At 31.1% G+C, this 24500-nt stretch overlaps 2 protein-coding genes and 2 pseudogenes across 2 annotated transcripts in view; 2 read left to right on the forward strand and 2 right to left on the reverse strand.

Moving 5' to 3' along the window:
* LOC149888891 (uncharacterized) overlaps positions 1-644 on the reverse strand; it is a 380578-nt gene extending 379934 nt beyond the window's left edge. The window contains exons 1-2 of the mRNA XM_090087972.1: positions 355-644; positions 6-204 (exon numbers count right to left, since the gene is read on the reverse strand). Coding sequence (XP_089944098.1) covers positions 6-204; positions 355-363 — 208 coding nt within the window. The 5' untranslated portion in view covers positions 364-644. The remainder of the gene's footprint in view (positions 1-5; positions 205-354) is intronic.
* The window catches only part of LOC149888907 (uncharacterized), a 280117-nt gene that overhangs the window by 53551 nt on the left and 202066 nt on the right, over positions 1-24500 (reverse strand). The window lies entirely within an intron of this gene.
* LOC149888913 (uncharacterized) lies at positions 6582-10902 on the forward strand (annotated as a pseudogene).
* On the forward strand, positions 16551-22194 carry LOC149888914 (uncharacterized; annotated as a pseudogene).

Here is a 24500-nt window from a genome sequence, read left to right on the forward strand (position 1 = left end):
CTAACCATATACTCCAAGACACTTGACAGTAAACTGTAACCAATCTGTTTCAGGTATTTGCAATGACTTGACTGCCTTTACAATCATATGAATAGGTGTAGATTTAGGAGGCCAAGCACAACATGTTCGGTCCTGTGAAAGCCAAAACAATGGCACAGCATCTACCTCTTCTCCGTTGCTTGTTTGAAAAACGACTACTGCATACTAATAAAATACATTTACATTACATCATTCTTCATATATTAAAATACATCAGTTAAAACTAAGAAAATACATCAAGTAATGACTAAAAAAAACTTTAAAAAAATAAGAAATGATAAAATTAAAAAAAACAGAGGTATAAATTTAACAAACCTTAAACATTTTCCAGATGGCTTCAATAATAAATGGATGAACTAATGAAATTAATATTTATTTCAACCAAGGTCATAAACACAGTCTTGGTCAATTATAAAACTCACTTACTTTTTACTTACTAGTATGCAGCAAAAAAAAATTTGTAATGTAATTTATGCAAAACTAGTATATTTAAACACTACAAAAAAACAATTAATATAATCAGAAATAATTATAGCAGAGAAATGTAAAAATTTGTAATACATGTGTACAAGTGAAATATTTTCAAAATATAAGTAAGATGGATAAAAAATAAAACTTTTTTTAAAATTATGCATTGTTATTGGTCATCAAAGTTGTTAATTCTTTTAAAAAACATGCCTTTAGGAACTCCAGAGCACCATAAAGTGCTTTTAAGATCCAAAATGGTTGATTATGTCTTGGTTTAGATTAGGAAAATAATTCACAACATAATATAACAACCTCTAATTATGAACCAAAAGGAAAACATGCTAATATATTACATATTCATAAAAGTAAAGTGTATACACAAAAAAGTGTATACTTATACATTCATTTATATTTATACTAAAAAATTAAAATAAAATTGGTCAGACAGCATTATTGTTACATATACAAAAAAGTGTATTTTCTAATATTACAACTAAATTATCAGTTGTACAACCTTTTATGAGTCTAATAAAAAATTGTGTGTAAAAAAGTTGTTTCCATAACGCAAACATACACATTTTTGATAAAAACCATCACTGTTAATAGTTTCATAAGAACCACAAGGATTGGAAACATGTAAGACATTTAAAGTAGATGATGGCAAAGGTGATATATAGAAATCCTGACTAAGTTTGAAAAGTTCAACAATTACTTTATATTTAAATTGGTCCACACTCAATATGTTGCGTACCAAACATGGCTGTCCGTTTAACTTTAAAAAGCAATTGTTCCCTGGAGATGTTGACAAAACTAATCCATTTGGAAGACTGAGTTTACAATATTGTTTTAAACAACTTACACCAAAAGGCACTGGTCCAATATTGTGTTCTTTTTGTGGTGTATAAAGTTTTTTATTGACAGGCAACAAAGTTTTTTTACTATTTCGTCTCTCCTCTAAACGCCTCTCAACCTGTTTTAAAATAAATGATGGCTTGCGAACAAGTTTTTTTAGAGTACCTAGCTTATTTTCAAATGGAAAAGCAGAAAAGTTATCTAAAGGGCCAAAGTTCTTTACATAATCAGCCAAATGAATTAAACAATGAACATTGTATACAAGCATGCCTGTACCATATAAAACTTTCATATTTTCTACACATACAATAAGGAGTTGTTTTGCATAATCTAAATACTGCCTACAAAATTGTGGACTTGCTAGAATAGAAATTGCTACAGACAAAAATAAAAAATTTTCATACAAATTTGTTGGTAAAACGTCACACAGTACAACGGGACCAGTATAAAGAAGAAACTGTCTCAGTTCAGTTGCCTTCCACCTCATAAGTTCAGACACAGATCTAGGCTTTCTGGCAAACTCTGTAGGCATGTGAGCAGCACACCCCACCAATAAGGAAGAGAGTAATGTAATTTGCTGAGCTGAGCACCTAACACTTTTAGGACCCTTTAACCAACAAAGCAAAAGTCTTCGAACAACTCCTAGACACACTAAATGCATGTAATCAAGGGGAAAACCTGATACCATGCCAATCGGTAATGCACTCAGTGGTGAAAGCCCTAAATGATGATCTTCGTCTACTTGCCTGTCAAACTGATCATCAGTTCTCAATGGTGCATTTAATTCCTGAAATATAACCTTTCCATTCCATTCTCCTTCTACTCTGCATTTATCACACCCAAAGTATCCACTATGCGATTTTATACATTTGATCATAGCTCGAGCAGGGGCATCACATACAAAACTATGCAAAGCAATTTCATAATGTTCACGTGCAATTAACAATCCATGGCTGACTAACTTCTTACAGTCTATTACAAACTGTTCAAAATAATCAGTTAAATTTACTGGTTTGCTATTACCACTATATATGCCTACAACAAAAGGCTTCTTTTTTTCACTCTGTCTTACGATGCATAAAATAGGCCACAAACAAGAGCTAATACTCTTAAATAAAGGAAGACCATCAATACTAAATTGCAATTCAAGTTTGTTGCATTGTGTAAGTTCCCCACTTCTATATAAATCCTCAATTCCATATTGGATACCTAAATGCAAATACTCTCCTCCACTTCTAAGAGCAACAACAGAACTATTTCGTGGTGTGTGCAAAAGAGTACGAGCATCTAATGGCAATTCATTGTGAAAATTGTTTAGCAGTTTTAACAGAGCAGTTAGAGCAATACTTTTAATGTCAAATAATACAGCCCAACTACTGAGTTGTTCAATTAATGAATGTTCAATATCATTAACTTCTTTAATAGTTTCTGCGTTACTGTCATTAACTACATTATAATAGGTATTATTATCACATATATCAAAATCAATGTCAAACTCCCTTGTCTTATATTCACCAATGTTTAAAAAATTACTATCATTATTATTATTATTAATATTGTCTGCAACACAGCAACTTTCATTAGAAATACTTATCGTATTTATTGTATTAGCAGATAAACTATTTTTATCATCCATTGCAACAAATAAAATTTTATTTGCAAGTTTTTTAACATGTCGAGCACGTGTCCAATAAGATTCAGTTTTTACTTTTTCCATTTAATATCTTCTTTTTTATTATATATTATATTAATATTGTATAAAAGAAAGAAATATTTCAAAATTATTGTTTATTTGTTTGACAATTATTTTATATATATATATATATATATATATATATATATATATATATATATATATATATATATATATATATATATATATATATATATATATTATATATACACAATAACAATAATAATAATAATAATATTATTATTATTATTAACAATAATAGTAACAATAATAATAAGTACAAAAAAACTTAATTGTGGATTTTATAACTTTTAGAAATTTTTAGAACTTTAAATCAAATTTAATCCAAAAATATAAAAACATGTTTAGTAAAAAATAAATAAACGTGTTTTAAAATACGCAAAATAATTTTTTTTTTAACAAACGATAAACAAATGTGTTTTGTTTAATGTAATTTATTTCAGCTAAAAATATACAAATGAATTTATTTCTGCTAAAATATACAAACGTGGGTTTAGAAAACCTCAAATATATGAAATGCGTCATTATGAGCGCACATGAGCATTGTTATGATCGTCATTAGTATCGTTAGGTTTGCGCACAGTAAACATTCAAATTGCAGATAATTTTACTATACTTTCGCAGACATCAAGCCGACGTCTTTAAGCGACGGAACATTAGTAAATTTATTTTGCATATCGGGCGAACATCGGCCCGATGAAGTAAAACGATGCCGATCTACAGCTGATATAAAAGACATCGGCAAGACGTCGGGCCGATGTACGTGTGTTATCTGGGGATGACTGTGGGAATTGTTTAATATTTATCACTTTGTCAAAAAACGAAGACGTTTATATTGCAAAATACCACGAATATAAAACCCTAGTCGATATTGACGAAAACTTTATGGAAAAATATTTCGAATTCGACAAATACGGAGATCAAGAATATGTAATCATCAAACCTAATTTTTGTTTGACAATTGAATAAGTATATTTAATCAGCACACCCGTCTTACTTTTTTGTTTACTTTTCTCTGCAATCTGATTATTGGTCGGTTGGTTGACCCCCCGCAAAGGTTTGTTTACTTAAGGGCCGTCGTTTGTTTACTTAAGGGCCGTCGAAGCTATATATACCAGTGCAAAGTTAAAACCTTCATTTGGGCGAAAGCCCCAATAGAGATCGGACGCGGAAGCCCTGCTCAAATTTTTAACATACAACATTCAAAATGGCAGTGAAGGAAGGTAACCTTCATGTTTGTTTTATTATTTTTATGTTTCTAAATTGCGCGGTTTAGTTCGTTTAGCACTGGTAACTAGTTATATAATTTGCACATTATATAACGGTGTTTTTTTACGGTTTCTTACGGTTTTTTTGCGTTTTAAAACGGTGGCTGTTTCGGATGCACATTTTTTTATTTCAGCATTTGCTTCGATGTTTGCAGAGTACCACTGTTTCGCTGTGCAAGCACAGCTTTACAACGTGATCGATGACGTCAGAAGAGCGTTATCAATGACGTCAGAAGAACGTGATCGATGACATCATCGATGACGCGATTGGAACGAACAAACATGTGACGTCATAGGTATCACGTGATTCAAACTAACCAACCAGAAAGCAGCGGATGGATGAACAACTTTTTGGTACTCTGTAAACACATCATCAGCCGTTAGGTGCGTATCGCGTTGAGCTGCACGATCTAAAGCCATTTGTTCTGCTCCTTCTCTAAAATACAATAATTGATTTTCAGGTAGATGTTTACCAAATCACAGCACTTTGAAAACACAGAAACAACATAATATAAACATATGTACCAACTATAAACACAATAAATGTATATATACATATTTAAACACATTTTTAAAACAATTATATGACACATATTAACACATACACAAACAATAAAAAAACACTTTACGTTATTATAAAAACACATTAATAAAACAACTATAAAGCACTTATTATCACATACACATACATATCAAAAAAGCATATACGCAAACAATAAACGTGTGCAAACAAAAATTTTTAAGTTACACGAGAAAATCTTGTAAATGCGAAAATTTAAAAAGATACAAAATATATATTTACAAACAATACTCTTTACCTTCTTTTTTTTTTTTCATAAGAACTCTAATCCTTATAACAAAATTTAACCTTTACATATAATAGCTTGTGACATGCCATGTCAGTGTTGGCACAAAATTTTAATTTATTTTTCTAAATTTTCTAAAAAACAACAAAAATACTTAACAGCATCACCGAAACTTCAAAGTAGTAAAAACCATTTTATGGAAAAGGCATTAGTGTAACTTTAAATAACATCCATACCCCTATTTTCCTTCTAAAAAATAAGATAATAAAAACAAAACTGAATAAAGAAAAACTAAAACAGACAAAATATAAACGATTTAAAAAATCAAAATCCTTTCTACTTTAAATCCTTTCTACTTTATCTAATAAAAATTTAAATCCTTTCTTCTTTATCTAATAAATATTAAATAAAACAGACAAAATATAAACGATTTAAAAAATCAAAATCCTTTCTACTTTAAATCCTTTCTACTTTATCTAATAAAAATTTAAATCCTTTCTACTTTATCTAATAAAAATGTATACATAACTATTTTATATACTCACTTCAATTATAATATGATCTTAACGATGATTATTTATCTTAATATGATTCTTTATGTAATATATCTAAACTAATAATTAAATTCCAAATCTAAACAAATAATTAAATTCCAAAAGGAAAAAAGTTTCAACTTGCTTAAGAGATCTTTATCCAATGGCCGCGTGCATTTAGAGAACGCGCTCTTTCAAAGCCTAGTAACTAATGACGAAACGACGTTAAACATTAAACATTAAACGTTTCTGTAGGAATTATATTATAGATAATATATATGTTTTTAAGTAGTTATAATGTTAATTGGATCATTAGCGGTCCGATTTAGGCATTGATAGCGGACCAATGGAGTTTTTAATATCGGTTAAATAGTGGACCGTTATTGGCAAGGGTCCCAGTGGGCAGCCATTACCTTAACGATGTCGGTAATCTAGAGGCACGCCGGAACTGGGCAGCCACTAGCGGTTCTAGATCGGTAATTTATAGTTAAGTCAGTATCGGCTAGCCGCTGGCGGTCCATATAACCTTATGTTTGCTGGGAATACTTGCTTTTAAATACTAAGCTTATTATCAATAAAACAGTAGAAACCAGACCTCTATATTATTTAAATTTTTGAATTTTCTTTTCTTTAAGTACATCTAAGAAATTACTTTTTTAGTTGCTATTTTTAAAAAAATTTAACTTTGAGTATTTATCAAAAGATACTAATTTATCAAAAATGACCAAATATGGTAATTTGAACCCAGTCCACAAATTTAGTTTAATATTAAAAACTTTAATTTTCCTATAACCAGCCAAATAGTATCTTTCTAAAAAGTCATCAATGAGTTTTCTAGGATTTCTTAATCATTAGTTATAATCCTATTTCCAAAACTTCCCCATCTGGGCCACTGTGAATTAACAATAATATTAATGTTAATATTGAAAAACCGGACGATTTCAAATTTTTAAATGAGAATAGAAAAGATCAACTTGCTGCATTAGCTGTTTTTTTGCGAGGAAAATATCGATGCTCTGAAAATGTGATCAACATTATTTTTTTAAACCTGTAAAATTTTTTTCAATAATAAATTACAAAACGAAGAGATTTCTACAATTTGTAAACCACTACCAAAGGAATATTCTAGAACAAGATATTCTCAAACTGCTTTTAAAATGCCACAAATTCAGTTAGTGTACAAAAATAGTTTACATGGATGATTTATTCCGTTTAAAGAAATACTTCAGTTTATTTTTACATCAAATGCATATGATAAGTGTCTAGAGTATTCTTCAGAAATATCTATCTCATTGTATTCAGATGATTAAGGTTTAACTAATCCAATAGGCAAATCTAGGGGAAAGCACAAGTTGTGGGTTTTATATTTTCAGTTGTTAAACATTCCGCAATCCTGTTTAAGTAAATCTTTCTCAACATTCCCTTTAGCAATAACTGGTTCTAAATCGGTTGAGGTGAAAAGCTTATGAAATCTCTCTTTCTTGACTGGGTACAATCTCTAAATAAACTATCATCGATTGATTTCTCAACTTTAACTAATGCTAATGGTAAAAAAATCATGGTGAAGTTAAAACACTTTATTGGCAAATCAATAACTGGCAATGCAATTGCTAGTTTTAAAGAGAGTTTTAACAAAAGAGATGTGAGGTGCCAGGGGCGAATCCAAAGGGGTTCAAAGGGTGGTCCAGCACCCGTCAACTTTCAACAAGCAAAGTTTACTACTTTGTTGCATTTTTTTATTTATAAAAATTAAATTATTTAGTTAAAATATTTTATTCAACTCAAAATTTGCGATTTAATTTTTTGTGAAGGATGTCGAAAATAATTATCTTTGATGTTGTGTTGGCGCTAGCGTATTTTATATATATTTATGTTTCGATTAGGAAACTCCAGTATAGTTGCTCTCTGATTGGCCTGCTCCCCTCAGAATTATTTTTGATTGGCCTGCACCCCTCAGAAGCTATTTTTGATTGGCTTGGTTTCTTTTAGCTAATCAAAACTGGTTCTGAGGGGTGCTGACCCAATCAGAAAGATCTCTGAAGGGTGCAAGCCAATCACGCATAAATTAGAAAAAAGGGTTTTCACTAAGCTTTTGGTTAACTCGTAGGTTAAGTGTTCTAAACATGGCGGATTTAATGCTTCAAATTATTTTAAAATGTATTTTAGATGAAAATAGGGTTCAATCAGAAAAGGTATCGTTTTTATCTAATGTTATTGTCGAAGCTCATAATACTATTAGAGAAATATTTTTGTTTAATGAAAAATCTAAACTAAGTGTATAGCATAAAATATGCAAAGTTTCAAATATACAGTTTCCCTTATCTCAATCATTTCGAGCAGAAAGCGATTTTCAACCAGTGAGGTAATAATTTGTTTCTTAAATAATTATATTAATTTAAAAATAAAAAAACAAACGAAATATTTATGTGTGTGTGTATTTGTGTGTGTGTGTGTTGATTAATGGTTAAAATAATAGCAAATAAAGAAATCATATACAACTTTTTTTGCTTAAACATTTTACTACAAACTTATTTTTATTTTAAGCTGAAAGATGTGTAAAATTTTGTCCTAGGTGCTTAAAATTTAAAAACATATTTTTCTAGTAAAACTTTGTTCATGCTTAAGTATAATATATTTATATCACATTTCATGGAGAAATTAGTCAATTATATATAACTTATTTTATGTTTGAATAATACCAAAATTACATTTAGTAAATAGTTTACCAGTAAGTTATTTTATGACTTAAAATTGTGTAATAATTATTTTGTGGCATAACATTATTAAATTATGTTACCTCGCTCATGTTAATTTTTTGTTTTTTTATTAGAACTTCTCCAAACGGAAACTGTTTATTTAATGCTTGTTCTATATCATTAATTGGAAACGAATCTTTGTCAGAATACTTTAGATGTTTGACCAGTATCGAATTATATACAAATGCAGATTTTTATTCAAACCATCCAACTATTTTTTCTCAAACTGATGTTACCAAATCTTGAAGAATTGATGAAAACACAAATTTATTATATCATAGTATTAATAATTATTTTTAATAGTGAGTTGTAATACAATTGTGTTATAACTGCAATATAATGTGCATGACGAAGGTGTTTTTAGAAGTTAAACTAGATGGTTACTTTATATATTTCTAAGTTTCTGTTTAAAAATCATATTAGAAGCAAAATTTGGATAGTTCCATTGAAACTAGATTTTTATTAACAGTTTCTTTTATCAGTTCTACATTTTGTAACTATTCTACTAGTTTATTTTAGTTTTCCTACTTTTAAAATATGGTTTTAATTGAGTAAAGTTTCATGATTTGAAATTTACTATATTAGTCATAAGCCAACAGTTTAGAAAAAGAAATTTAGCTCAGTTATGGTAAGAAATTTGTTTACTTTTAATATTTCAAACTGGGTTTTATTGTTCAATTTTATGCCATTCCTAGTTTATGTTATATGCCATAAAAATAATTGTGTATTAAATGTTTGGGTTCATGAAGGTAAACCTCGTTTATTCGGAAGGCGAGAGTAATTATCTTTATTATCATTTTTATTAGCTGTAACTCCGTTATTGAATTGTTAATGATATAAAAGTCATTTACTGCTAATAAAATTAAGTTGCTGCATTATTTTGCATACAAAATACTATTATGGAAGTAAAATAGATGTTTTTGTAACCTTTCTTATCTGATTATTTAATCAAAATACGGGCAGTTTAAAGGGTATAAAAAGATGGGCAGACAGGTAAAAGACCCAGAGGGATATAGCCTTTTCTTTTGTTAAAAAAGAGGTTGAAAGTTTAAAAAGTTGATGAAAAATATAGTCAAACTACGTACGTATTCGTTGCCTTGAACACCTCTTAAACAAACTTGTGGGCTTTTGGGTGACTCTCTCCCCCGTACTTTATGAAAACCTTTTTTTATGAACCCCCCCCCCCCTTCGCAAAGCGCGGGGGGGGGGGGGTAATGAACATACCTTCGCAGTACATATTTGCTTAGCACCCCTCAAAAAAAAGCTAGATCTGCCCCTGGGTGCTGTAGAGTTTGTAATTTGACCAGGTCAGAAACATTAGTTTATAATAAACATTCTCAGTGTAAAATAAGGAGTTTAGAGGAACACAAGATGAGAGTCAAAGAACTAGATAATTCTAGTCTTTCCCGAGTTGAACATTTAAAATGGTCAAAACCATATGCCATTATTCAGCCGAACAGTATTCTATCTGAAATTAAGGAATTTGATGTGACAAAGGATGTTCTTTTTGATCCAATGTTAGAAGGTGTAATACCTTTACAGATAGAACTTTACTTGAATCATGGGGTTTTGAAAGGTTTTTTTACAATAGATAGCTTGAACGACTTTGTAAAATTGTTTCAATACCCAAAAGACAGTAAAAAACCAACTGTAGTAGTAGATTTGGTTATTAAGGGGAAATTTGGCAGTGCTCAAGTTCTTCCTATTTGTCGTATTTTACCAACTTTTTTAAAGAAGTATCACTATTGAGTGTCATTTCTCGTGTCTTATTAAGCTGGTGCGTATTCTTCAAATGTGTCTCTCTCCAGTTAGCAATGAGGCTTACTTCATCTCCTTAGAAGAAGCAATTGCAGCCCATCGTACTCTTTTTATGAATTTATACCCAGATAAATTTATGCCAAAGCTTCATTTTCTTATTCATTATCGTCAGCAATCCAGATAATTTGGTTCACTACAATACTACATGTGCATGACTTTTGAGAGGAAACATCAAGTAATAAAAAATGTAAGGCATTTAAACTTCAAAAATATGCCTTTAAGTGCTATGAAGAGTATGGTTTGAAACAATGTTGCATCTTTTTATAATTCTTTTGGAGAAATTAGTAATGGAGCTCTTTGTGAATTAAATCAAGTTACTTTAAGAAAAATTATTGTTACCTACATCCGGATTATTTGGAATTAAACATTGTCCTGAATCGTCTTTATGGTTTCATGATGGCTTTCATTTTTCTGCTTATATTCTTAAGGAAATTCAAGTAAAAGGAGAAAAAACAGTATTTATTACCTCACAGCTTCAGTGCCTTACTTACTATGTGTTACGAGGTTTTTTTACTGCTGTTGAGGACAACACAGTACCTTTTAGAACTATTGAAGCTGTAGGCTAAGCTTTTCTTGGCCAGCATTTTATTTTAAAGAAGAGATATTTTCTACATTGTATCCCTAGCATTGCCATTCCTAATCATATAGTTGCGTTGCAAGAAAACTAATTTTATAAAAAGTTTATATTATCTGCAACAAATATGATTGCTTCGGTCTAAGTTGTTTTATTTATTTCGTCAATGTTAGTAGTTGTAAATGTTTTATCTTGTCAATTTTTACAAGATTTATTATTCTTTTTATGTTTTAAATATTTACATTAATAATAATTTTTTAGATTAACAGAATCCCTTTTGATGGTGATATTAAACAAACTCTCATTGATTTTTTTTCCAACTCACATTAAACTATTTCTGAGCAGCAAATTTTCTATTGAAGATAAGGTGATATCTAGAGAGTTAATGTCTTGCTTATTAGATTTTTGTTGTTCGCATGTACCTAATCATAGAAATATCAAAAATAGAATATAGTTACGGAAAATATTCTTTGCAAAGTTAAAGTCTACTTGCATTTCTTTATATGCTTCTTACAGCCATAAATGAGTAGGAATCACGTTTTGATACTACATTATTTCTTTTTTAAAATTTATAATTTTTATTATTTTGATATACATTTTAAATCTCCTTCCTACGTTTTTATATTTTACTTCAGATTTTCAAAGTTGCTGCTGGATACATAAATGGTTTGATTGAATTTATTTAATTAAAGTTTTTAATTTTCTATTAGGATTTCTTGTTCAAACAGTTGCCTAATAATTATCGACAAAGACAATTTAGTAAAAGTCGTAGTTTAAAGATAAAGCGATTTCCTCCTTTTTCTGTTGTAAATAGTTCCATCAATAATAGCAGCCGAGCAGTAAGTCCGAATTAGTTGTAGATAAAGAACAGCTATTAAAAGATGTTGAAGTAAAATTTTTTCTGTGTTTATTAATTTTTGGGTAAAAATGATTTGTAATTTTAATATCAAAAATTATAGTCTAATTAAGTAAACTTAGACGCAAAAAGTTTAGAAATTTCAATATTAGTATTAAGTGTCAGCTCATTACTTTATTTTCTTAAATAGCTGTAAAATAAAGAATGTATATAACTCTTTTTTTCACCTAGAATGAATTAATAAGAAAAAGTCATCGCTTTCATCACTGTCTATTCTAAACAGACATCTTTTTAATAACAAGACTTATAATGTATTTCAGAAAAGAGTTACATATGCTCCTGGATTGATGCTAGAAGAAACGATTCTTTTGTACCCTATTTTTAAAGACTCGTCTCTCAAGATTCAAAAGATGTTGGTTTGGATTTCTCCTGATTCGCAAACCCATACTGAGAGTTTAATGCTGCTCCAGAAATCACTTACTTCTAAGAAGACAACTGATAAGTTGTTTATGAAAGTCGATGTAAATTCTATTTGTTTTTTTTATATTTGGTATTAAGCCAGTTCTATAAAATATAAACTTAACACTGATTGAAACCCATTTAATGTATTAATAATAGCTCTTTTTTTTATGGTTGCATTACTTATTTTGTATTTATAATATTTTAGTGTGATTCAATACATGAATACTTATGAGTGCCAAGCTTGTATGGTTCATAAGTTATCTATAATGAAACGGAATATGGAGTAAGGAGTCTTAGAGGTGTCAAAATGGATATTCAGCCCTTACTCAGCACATGTGAAATGGTAGTTGTTTTGATGGCCGTTTACTATTTGCTAGATTTGACATATCATTCTTGTTTCGGATAGCTTCTGAGATGTTTGCAAGATATTTGCGGCTTCGGACGTTCGGCTTTACTATCTAAAAAATGCATTTTTCTTTTGCAATCTTTTTACAGCAATGTGAAGTATTTTTGAATTGATAAATGTCAATAAGTTAATTTCTGCAATTATTTTGTAAATAATTTTCACGATTATGAAAAATAGTTTAATATAAATATATTAGGAAATTAAACTGCATGAATTTGTTTTATTTTTTAAATTAACTTTTCTAAACATAAAAAATGTTTCAGATTAGTTTGTTTATTTACCATTCTCTGTTATCAATCATGCGTTTCAAAAAACCTACTTTAAAATAAATAATTATTATTTGACATGACAGGTAACATGAAGGATAAATACCCGTTGTATTAGGTTTTACACAAAACGGTAAAATACGCGTTACACAATGGGAGTTGAGTAACGCGTATTTTACCGTTACACCCGACCGACCGACCATCCGGGCCGCCGGCCCATCCCGACCGACCATCAACTATGAGATCTCATAGTGGTATGGTCGGTCGGGATGGGTCGGCGGCCCAGATGGTCGGTCGGTCGGGTGGTCGGTAAATAATTTGTAAAACTTTCGTATTAGCAAGGCTAACAAGAAAAGAACCGGTTTTCAACCAATAGGAAAAAGGATTAACGTAATCTATACTATAAAAGATGCATTTCGCAAACAACGCCTCATAACACGCTCCAACTAGCTACAATATAAAGAAAAACAGAATTCTATAACTTCAACAAGATGCCGAATACAAAAATCGTCAAAAGAAAAGCATCAAAACAAATTGCACCAGAAGTACTAAAAGCAAAACAAAAACAGATTCAAAATTTAAAAGCGTTATTAGAAACTTCACATAACCAGCAACAAGCATATGATGTTTTAATGCAACTTTCCTACACAGTTGACGATCCAGTTGACGACCCAGTTGAAGCAAACGACTACACTAAACAGGCTCAAGCAATAAAACCACTGACAGACTCAGAACTGGATGATCTCCTTGCAGACGACTCTAACCAATGCACATCAGCGATGGCAAATAACCATGAAGAAATAATGGAAACACCCGCCAAGAAACAAAAAAATATAATCGAAATTTCTGATGTGGAAGTTGATATACCACAAGAACAAGAAGAAACAACTTCAGCAACAAAAACATTAAGAGAAATAATGGACGAAACAAGCCTAGAGTTAGATAAATCAGTAAGTTACTTAATATTCAAATATTTAACTAAACATGTTAATAACTCCCTAAAAGGAACTTTTCATTTTCAATACAGGATTGCAAAGAGGCTTTGATCTATTGCACACAACAATCGTTGGCAATCCCAACGATGCTGTGTATGAACATGCCACAAATACCACAGTCTGTTTATCCATTAAACAAAGAACGCACATCAAGTGTGAATACGCTGACGGGAAAGCAAGCAAATTCGATGGCAAAGAACACAGCCACTATTTGCTGGCCTTACCAGTTCTCAATTCGGCAGAAAGAAATTTTGACAACCAGTCGCTTAACATCCGTAGAAGAATCTTCAGATCAAGACGATGCGGATGTAAGGGATGTAACTCAATCAACAATAAACGGTATGGATCTTCCTGTGAGGCATGCCACTTCTATGTTGAAATTAAGCACGTTAATAGTAATAACTACTACCATAACGTGCTTAAATACTTTAATAAGATTGTTTAAACATGTAAATAACACTTTAATAACAAACGATGCACCTTTACTTATAAATGTAATCCGCACAGAACGTAAATCAAAAAGAAGTAAAGCTAGAGAACTATTCATTGAGTATTTAATTACTCACAAAATAATGAATAGTCGACAGTACGACTTACAATTAAAGGAATGCAAAAATCTAAGGCTCCTGGAACTAAATAGGGCGTCAGGAGAATTAGAAAGCTGTAAAAAAACGGTATTCCGACAAAATTATCTACAATACGGAGATTCTACTGTAATTATAAGTAGAATAGTAGAATGCACTGATAAATCGAGACTTGGCGCGGTCATATATATTTTGCGCAACGTTGCACAACAAAATTTCCTTACTGTAGATAGAATAATAACTTTATTAGCACGATTTATCTTCAATGAAAATTTTAAAAAAAAGGGATTAATTTTATGTGGAACGTCACATGGTGATAAATCATTCCTAGCTAACCTACTTTATGCAGGCTTTTTGCCACATGAAATAGGTTACTGGAATTGTCCTATGAGCGCAAACCCATCGCCTTTCCTTCTCCAATCTCTTATTAATTGCATGGTCTACAGATGCAATTAATTTATATTTGAGCTTGCTGGAGTTGTGCAATTAATGAAACAATTGCTAGAAGGAGCGCCCACCTTAACAACTGATATCAAATATAAGGACCCACTACCTGTCGATCCACATCCAATTATGATAACGATGAACAGCGAAAACAAACAGGATATACTCAAATGGCATGCCAATGAGTATAAAGCGTTTGAAAATGGTTGTGTTATACTCTTCCTAGGGAAACCATTATTCAATTGGATAAAGGAGGAGGAGTTATCAGAATACGCCAAACTTATTCCCGAACTTATTTTTATACTATCTAAAGTACGAAAAACACAAACAATTGTAAATAAAAATATTTTTGATAAACACAAAGACGAAATACAATTTTAAAGTTTAATACGTTTATTCAATCGCTCTTCATCCTCTATATCATTAACAATAACAATAAACATCGTAACAAATGCAGGTAAAAATACTTTTTGATAACAATTAAGAAATGTCAATTGGGGATTTCCTTTAACAAACGGAGAAGGCATAGTAGCAGTAATAAAAGTTGCATCAGAACCAAATTTAGCTTGAACTTGTTTACATCTAACGTAATTAGGATCAGGGGGATTCAATTTCATACGATCAAACACCCATTCACGTTTAAAAACTTGAATAGTATGAGTTAACCTTATTCTTCCTCTAACAGTAGTAGGCAAAATACCGTTACACAACTCCTCTCACATAACAGCTAATTGGCGTTATGTAACCGTTATGTTCAAGGCAATTTTTGTATGAAAAAACATAACGCTAAAACCATTATGTGCGAGGAAAACTCCCGTTATGTTTTTTAAAAATATGACGTGTTTTACCATGTAAAATTTAGAGTGGTCGTCATGTTGGCAAAAAAGAAAATTAAAAATTGGTTAGGGCATAATATTTAATTATTGATGTGTAAAATATTTCATGGACATTGCACGTAATCAATAAAATGTACACAAAATATAATTTGTTCTAGACACTTAAAAGCGCAAATGAAAAAACAAAACAGGGTGAAGATACATCTAATGTTGACTATGACAAGGATGTTTTTTTAATAACTGTAGAAGTTTGGAAACACAAAATTTTAATAACTGTAGAAGTTTGGAAACACAAAAAATTAGGTTAGAGAATTCAAGTATAATTTGTTTTACTCATGTTCAGAGTTAAAATAAATGTAAATTTGTATTAACTTTTTAAATTTATTTTTAACTGTAAAAAAAATGTTTTCTGATTTACAGATCATTTTAGGATTTTTTAGTGAAACTATTTTTAGCTTACTGCCTAAAGTTTCAATAATAAAATCAATTAATAAAAATTTATCATTTTCATAGCTTTAAAAAAATTTATCATTTTCATAGTAAAAAGAAAACATTCTTTTTACTATGAAAATATTTTAAAAAGTATAATGGAAACATCAGCTCAGGTGTTAAATTCGATAAACTCAAGTAAGCTGGTTTTTTAAAGTTACTGAGTTCCATGATTAATAATTAAAAAAAAAAAAAAAATTGAAGTAATTTAAATTAATCAAACAATGAGATTATAACTTAAATTTTGAAATTGAGTTAGTGAGTGTTTGTATTCTATATTGTAGAGTATGAAATTAAATTTTTAAATATGATTTAGCTGCTCTTATGCAGAGGTTATTAACAACTCTTTAAGAAATAAAAGAAACTTAAACGACTCATTTTATAATGCTACAATCTATTAGGCAACAAATAAATACACCTAAGTTGGAAAATGAGAATGAGTTGCTAAGTTGCTAATATCAAAGATATTAAAGATTTGAAGGAGCAGCTAAAACATCGATCGATAAAGAGAACACTGGTGAGTATTTTATTTTCCATGTTTAACAAAAATATTCTTCATAATTTCATGGTTTATTTTATGTTTTATGTAATAAATAAGTGATGTGTAAGCTGAATGTTTTATAATTATACCCTAACCCATGTCCTGGTCATGATGTTTAAGTGATCCTAAATTGGACCAGGTGAGGTTCTTTAGCTGTGGTAAAGTACCTAGGACATGGAAAATAAATTACCTTAGAAATAAAACCCCCAATTTAGTTGAGGAGTTTTTAAATCTTGAATGTCAATCCTCCTAGTGGTAGTATCACAATAAAAATACTCAGTCTTGATCTGCAAAACATGTTAACGTTAGGAAAGGCATCCGATTATAAAGCGTTGATTGAACTCTTCCATAATGTTATATGTCGGTAAGAAAATGGTATTATGGAAACCCATCCAAACCGCATAAGTGTGGAACTATGAACGCTAAACATGAAAAAAGAAATAAAATAAAGTATGCGTTAGAATTGTAACGTTTAATGTTTTTTTTTTTTTTCAGCTTTAGGTAGACGATATTCATTTTCCTTCTCAACGTTGAAGGGCCGCTGTAATTATGAGGGTCACACATTTTTTTATTAACAGTCTCTCAACTCTTCATTTTGACACACGAACCTTATCATAAAGTTACTACATGGAGAAATAAAATGAGCGTGGTTCTTCCTAAGGTGGAGAGAAGAGATAAAACAATCAAGTTATGATTTTCAAAGTGGTATATTTTTTTTTCGACTTTGAAAGCCGTCAGTTAAGCGAAGTTTCTTAAATTAAACGAAGTTGAAATCCGTTAAACTTCGAATAAAAGTTAGTTAATCGATGTCGAGATCCGTTAAACTTCGAAAAAAAGTTAATTAAACGGTTATGAAAGCCGTAAAAAGTTGTAGTTTCAACTTTAAATCGACTTTGAAAACCTTTAATAGCTGTTAAGAATTAATTAAAACGATATTGAAAGCCGTAAAAAGTCGTAACTTTAAATTTTATTGACTTTGAAAACCTTTAAAAGTTGTTATAACTAACTTAAAACGATGTTAAGAATCGCAAAATGTTTTAAATCAAAATTTTACGGTTCTGAAAACCGTATAAATTTGTTTACATTATATTTAACGAATTTGAAAACCTTATAACTTTGTGTATGTTATTTAACAAGATTTAAACATTATAAAACATCATACAAATATGCCAAAGACCCATCGCTCGCTGGTTTGGCAGTACCTCCTGAAGGAATAGAGAGGAGATAAGGCCTATGGTGTGTGAAATATCTGCAAGAAGAACCTTAAATGAATTCTGGGTCAACATCGACCCTGTGTGGTCACCTGCGATCCAACCATAAGGATGAGTACATCGAAATGTGTCAGAATCAAAAGATAGAGAATGAGACAGAAGCTGCCAAGGAGGATAAGCTGAAGAGGCAGAAGATGAATCGGAAACAGTTGGTTCTGGTAACTTAGTTATATATTGGATCTTACGATGCGATGAGCGAAGTTATACAACTTCATGTCAAATTTTTATGATTTTTTTATTGATGTAAACAACGAAAACCGAAGTTAATAAAATGTTAACATAAGTATATAATTTTTTTTTGGTCACAGGAAAAGAAAAAGGGTTTTAAAAGCCAGAAAAAATCTGTGCTATCGAATACAGAGTACCACTCAACTTCGTGGTGACACGGAGGTTATGATTTACCTTGCAACTGGCAATCAGCCTTACTTCATATGAGACTCCATCCCGTTCCAATAACTGCTTGCCCACATTGACTCGAGGTTTAAGGTTAAAAGTGGTGCCTGCACGGCTCGCTTCAAGTTACCTCTCCTCTATAGGAATCAGCAGATGGCCATGAAGAGCATGTTTGATAAGGAGCATCCTCATTGCGACCGAGTTACAATCAGCACTGACATGTGGACCTCACGCAATAACTATCCATTCATGGTGTTGACTCTTCATTACATCAGTAATGAAGAGTCAAATAATTTAATGTTGACTCTTCATTACATCAGTAATAAAGAGTTTGTTCAACGAAAAGTAACTTTTGGAGTTGTTCCATTCCTAGGTAAGCACACAGAACATTGCTACTCAATTGGACAACTTGCTTAAAAGTTTTGAGTTACACAAAATGGTCAAGAAGCGGGTTCTTGTGTGTGATCAAGCTTCAAATATAAAAGCTGCACTGAGGAAGTCAGAGACTATTGCTGATCTTGAAAGTGGTTCAATCATATGAATTGACCACAAGCTTAGCATGGCCCTGGAAACGACTGTCAACAAACAGCCTCATATCAAGGCTGCTATCAATGCATGCAGGACAATCTTAGCCCGAGTCCATCACTCTCCTCTTGCTGAAGAGGTGCTGAAAAAGAAGTGCGTCGAGCAGAATGGTAACATTTTCAACTTTTTAAGTAGATACGAACACGAAGTTTTACAAGTTAATGTCAGATTTTTACAAATATTTTTTAATTTCAAACGAAGTTTTCTAAGAGTTTACGATTTCATGCAAAGTTTTTTGCAAAGTTTTTTTAAAGTATTTGTTTCAGTTCCCTACAAAAAGATCACTGTTCCTTGTGCTACCAAATGGAACTCTGTGCAGATGATGTCCTAGACATCGATGATCTCCGAAGTGTGCTGTGTGCTCTCAGGGCTGACAAAAAAGAATGGACCACACCCATTCCTATAAATGAACAATTTGAGCTGGTTGCAACCATTCTGCCACTCCTGACCACATCCCTAGTCATCTTTGACTCAATGTCGAGTGACAAGAAAATTTTAATGGATAGAGCCATTGACACCCATTGTTCATCTTATGGATAGATGTGCTTCTCTGATGTTCAAAGAAATAAGAAAGAACAGTCTCACTGGAGTAGGTCCTTTCATGGTTGAGCTCATTGTAGAACTCGAGAAACGATTTCCAAGAGGAGGATGTGATATTATGTCTTATGTTGTAGGCTACCTGCTACACCTCTTCTTGAAAGGCCAACAACTGCACGCTTATGGTGTCAGGGATGAGATTAGGCTACCTGCTACACCTCTTGACAAGTTGAAAGTCATTCATCCTGCAACAGCAGACTGGATGTCAAACCAGCAAGGTACAATCAATGTCTCAGATGAGATCACCCATGAGTTTCTTGAAGATGATATTGAGACTGATTTCTGGAAAGCAGCAACAAAGGTAATAGCTATTAAGTATAATATATAATAAATTTCTTTAAAACTAGTTAAATATACTTCTACTAATATTAATGCAATCGAACAAACACAGTCATAAAAAGTTTAATTTGAGGATACGATGCCATACAGGGGAGAGTGGGGCGCTTCAAAGTTAAAGGAACTTTTTAAAAATTATTTGAATTTAAAAAATTTTAGATTAAAGAATTTAATCTAAATTATACGAAGTTTACTAAACGTTTAACTTCCTTTCTTTTAGACTCTGTCCAGCCAATTCAGGCAGACAAATGCTACAGCTGAGGGTCCTCCGATTTCCGTTGAGTGGGCAAAATTAAGAGAAAAAACTGTGATAGATTGAAGGTTGATGTCTTTGACTGGTGGAGGATACATCGCAAAGAGATGCCCATCTTGGCAGGACTTGCACGGGAGTATTATTGCCTGCCAGCCTCAAGTGCCTCAAGTGAGCGGGCCTGAACAGGTGGTCCACGAAAAGAGATGCAGGTTGTCTCCATAAACCACTGAGAAGTTGATCTCCATCAATGAGAACATCAATCTCTTAAACTCCTTTGTACAAGTTTGGAAATACCGCTCCATGGAAGAGCAAATGGCAGCTAGACCTGCTCAAGACAGAAATCAGAATGATGATGATAATGACTCAGACTAGGATGATGATGATGATGATGATGAAACCGCCACATTAAAAATGAAATCTCCAGTATTGTTGAACTGGAAAGGTGAGACAGACATCATTTAGGCTTCCAAGGCCAGGAACTAGTACAAAAAAATGAGAATGATAGACTGGAAGCGGACCACTAATAATTCTTTACTATGGAAGCGTGCTAGGATTATTTTAGTTCAGGTAATCGATAGTATGCAAATAATTTTTTAAGGTATTTAAGGAATTGGATTTTTGAAATCTAGAATGATTATTAAATAAATGAATGGGTTTTAGCTTATCTTTTGTATATTCTGTATTTCTGTAATGTTACTGTAGTGTATACTTCAAATTTTTATTATTAAAAAATAGAAGGGCAGAGATTGCTAGCATATACCAAACCAGTTATCACTTCACTTTAATTTATATCGATGTCTTTAAGCCTGAACGTAGGTAGCTACTCATCGATTGTGATTTTTTCCAAATCTAAGGGATAGAATAGGAGTCTAGGAGAATAGAAGGGAAGAGCATAACAGAACTAGTACAGCCAGATACAAGTTCAGCTTAAAATATGGCTTATCGCTTCACTTCACTTTAAAATTTTTGCTTATAGAGCTTAAAGTTGAAGTCATTAAACTTGAACTTGAAGTAATTGAGCTTAAAACCTGAACAAAGTCACGCGACATTCGTTTGTTTACTTTTTGAATGCACTCGTTTCGTTTACTCAAACGATTTCGAAGACAGTTAAATGTTTGGAAGCGAACTTGAAAACTGTTAGAAATTTAAAAAAATTATAAGACACGCCATTATTAAATTTGAACTACTTTTTATGATTTTAAAATACGATTTTGAAAACCGTTTAATTAAATTTCATACAACTTTTAACAATTTCAAAACACGTTCACACATGACTGTTAGCGACGTCGAAGCTTCGACTTCGGCTTCGAAACACATCGACCTTGATTGTTTTATCTCTAGTGGAGAGAGGTGGGATTTAACCGTAAACCTTTTATTTACAAGGTGGACGGTCTTCCACTACTCCACCTACACTCAAAAGCGCAATCATATGTGTTACCTCAAAGTCTTTAAAAAATATTACACAAGCAAATGTAATTGGCTGTAAAACAGTACATACATAATTCAATTACTTACTAATTTAATTTAACTTCATACTTTTTTTCAGACTTGTATTGTATCCAATGTTGGTGGAAGCTCATTAAATGATGTCATTAAAAGAATGATGAAATTCATTCTCTCTAATAACCTTGGAAGACTGTGTAATCTTTCTGGGCAATCTGCAAAAGTTTGTTTTTCCAAACTAGAAATATTTGAAGTAGCTAGTGGTATGTTTTGCTATTCGTGTAATAATCTTGAGATGTGTGTAGTTTAAAAAATGTTTTTTCTGTGACTTTTGTCTTGTGAAATTTTTTTAAAAAAGTTTGTGTCAAATCAAAACATGTGTATATATATATATATATATATATATATATATATATATATATATATATATATATATATATATAAAATTCTTCTTTTATACGTTTTAATGCCTTCACAACATATTCAACTTAAAAGGAGATCAAGAGCGAATTGAGCAGGTGGTTCGCTAACGCCCGAGACCGGGGCAAAAACAGCCGAAAAGAAAAAGTATCTGCAACATCTTCAGATTCTTTATTATCAGAAATATAGTTAGACTTCAATATATATTCGACTATTAATTAAAGTATAAGAGGCTTACTAACTTTCAAATACATTTGAGGATTGCCATGCAGTGATACTCATACGTGTGGTCATACAGGTCGCAGATTGGTCCCAAAAAGCACAAGTTAAGCTTACCAAACGGTCTCTGTGGGTCATACTCCATGCAGTTCCCGTGCGGCTCTTCTAAAAATGTTCCCTTGAAGTCTCCGTGCAGGCCTCTTAGACAAAACCTTGTGTCCCAAATTGTTTGGTTGGCTGGGTACTGAACCAGTTTTCACTGCAAACTTGTCAATAGTCCAATTCAATGCCCTGAGAGCTTCCCTCCTGGAGTTTCCTCCATATTCTTTACATACCCAAAGTTGTGAGAGAACAGTCAAATTAGTTACTGAGGCAGCTGAGTCAGTCTGTAGTTGGGATAAAAGAGATGGTTTTATTTGAACACAGTAGTATAATCGAGAAGTAATGCCTCTGTTGAATCCAAAAAACACTTTATCAAAGTGTTCAATGCCAACAAAGAACCACATAAAATATATGTAAGTAGTTCTCTTATTCTCATACAGAATGATTTTCAGTTAAGTAAATTCAGTTTTTTAATTATCAGAAATCTCTGAGGTCGCGCGGTTAACAATTGCAAAACGTGCTTTTGGTGAAAACCGAAAGTTTACTAAAAATATTAAACCGAACCGAACCGAAACAGAAAATTTCTGAAAAACCTAAGTAATATTTTTAAAAATCAAAAAACTTATGCTAAAAAAATGACAAAAATATTTTTTAAGAAATTTAAATAAGTATACAAGTTAAATTCATACATACTGAACTGCTATTTACACTTGTCCAAAATAAGATTTTTATTTACATTTACTTACGTCTATATTCCGGTTTGGTTGTCTTACAAGCAATTTAAATTTTATTCAAATTGAGAATGCCGAAAGAAAGTGATATTTAGAAATTCTTCGAAAAGCTAAACAAATTTGAAATCAAATGCAAAATTTGTTTTAAACTTTACAAAATAAACTGTAACATGTAATAACTAAAAATCCGGACAATGTTTGTGTAAATATAAAAATACAAAAGAAAAATTTCACGAAATTGCAATTACTTCTATTTTGTTGCAAATTCAATTCTTTAAATGTATTTTTAAAAAATAATTTATTAAGGAATAATTAAAAATGTAAAAAATAGCTTATAACGAAGACTTCGTACGAAAACGAGTGTACACATTTTTGGATTTGCATCCGGATGACAACAAAAACTTGATTGTAAATCATTTTCGAATGGAGAACATACCAAAATCTACTATTTTTAACATACTTAAAAGAAAGGGGAATAATATAGAACCAGAAAGAAAAGTCGGAAGTGGTCACAAAGCAATAAAGATGCCTGCAAAAGAGATAAAGCACCTTAAAAAAATCCATCGATCAAAAGGATGGTATTTCACAGCGTGGTCTTGCAAAACGATTTCATGTATCACAACCGTACATATGTAAAATTATTCACCGAAAAACTAGCATTCGTTATCGTAAAAAAACTAAAATACCAAAAAGAACACCGGGTCAAAAAGCACCTGTTCATTCAAAGTGCCGCAGGTTGGTTTCGATTTTTCGGAAAAAATTGTTATATTTGACGATGAATCCTATTCTTATTTGAGCAACACTAATATTTCTGAAAAAGCTGGATTTTAATCTTTTGACATAAATGCAGCATCAAATGATGTAAGATTAAAGAGAAAAGACAAATTTGAGCCAAAATTACTTGTTTGGATTGCATTCTCTACAAAGGGAATCTCTCAGCAGTACATTGTTCCGTCAGGCCAAGCAGTCAATGAAGATATCTATATTTCAAAATGTATTGTTAGATTGGAGAAACTCATTGAAAAACATCATAAAAATGATAATACTGTTTTTGGTCTGATCTAGCTTCGTCGCATTATAAATGAACTGGATAACAGTGATAACTTTATAAATGAACTGGATAACAGTGATAATGATGATTGTGAAGATGATTTGTTGGTATATATATCTTAGTTTATTTTTCTAAGATTTAAATTTAAAGTTGTGATTTAATTTTTTCTTTAAACTCTTTTTTTTAAATATCACATTATATGTCAAATTTATAAAGTAAAACATAGCTATATATATATATATATATATATATATATATATATATATATATATATATATATATATATATATATATATATATATATATATATATATATATATATATATATATATATTATAATAAATATATAACCCTAAACCAATCCAAAGATGCGTTTCACTACCTTAGACTCC

Source organism: Hydra viridissima, unplaced genomic scaffold (genome assembly GCF_058129835.1).
Source record: "Hydra viridissima isolate aposymbiotic clone 2 unplaced genomic scaffold, HvirCarnegie_v1 scaffold_5, whole genome shotgun sequence".
Taxonomy (NCBI): domain Eukaryota; kingdom Metazoa; phylum Cnidaria; class Hydrozoa; order Anthoathecata; family Hydridae; genus Hydra; species Hydra viridissima.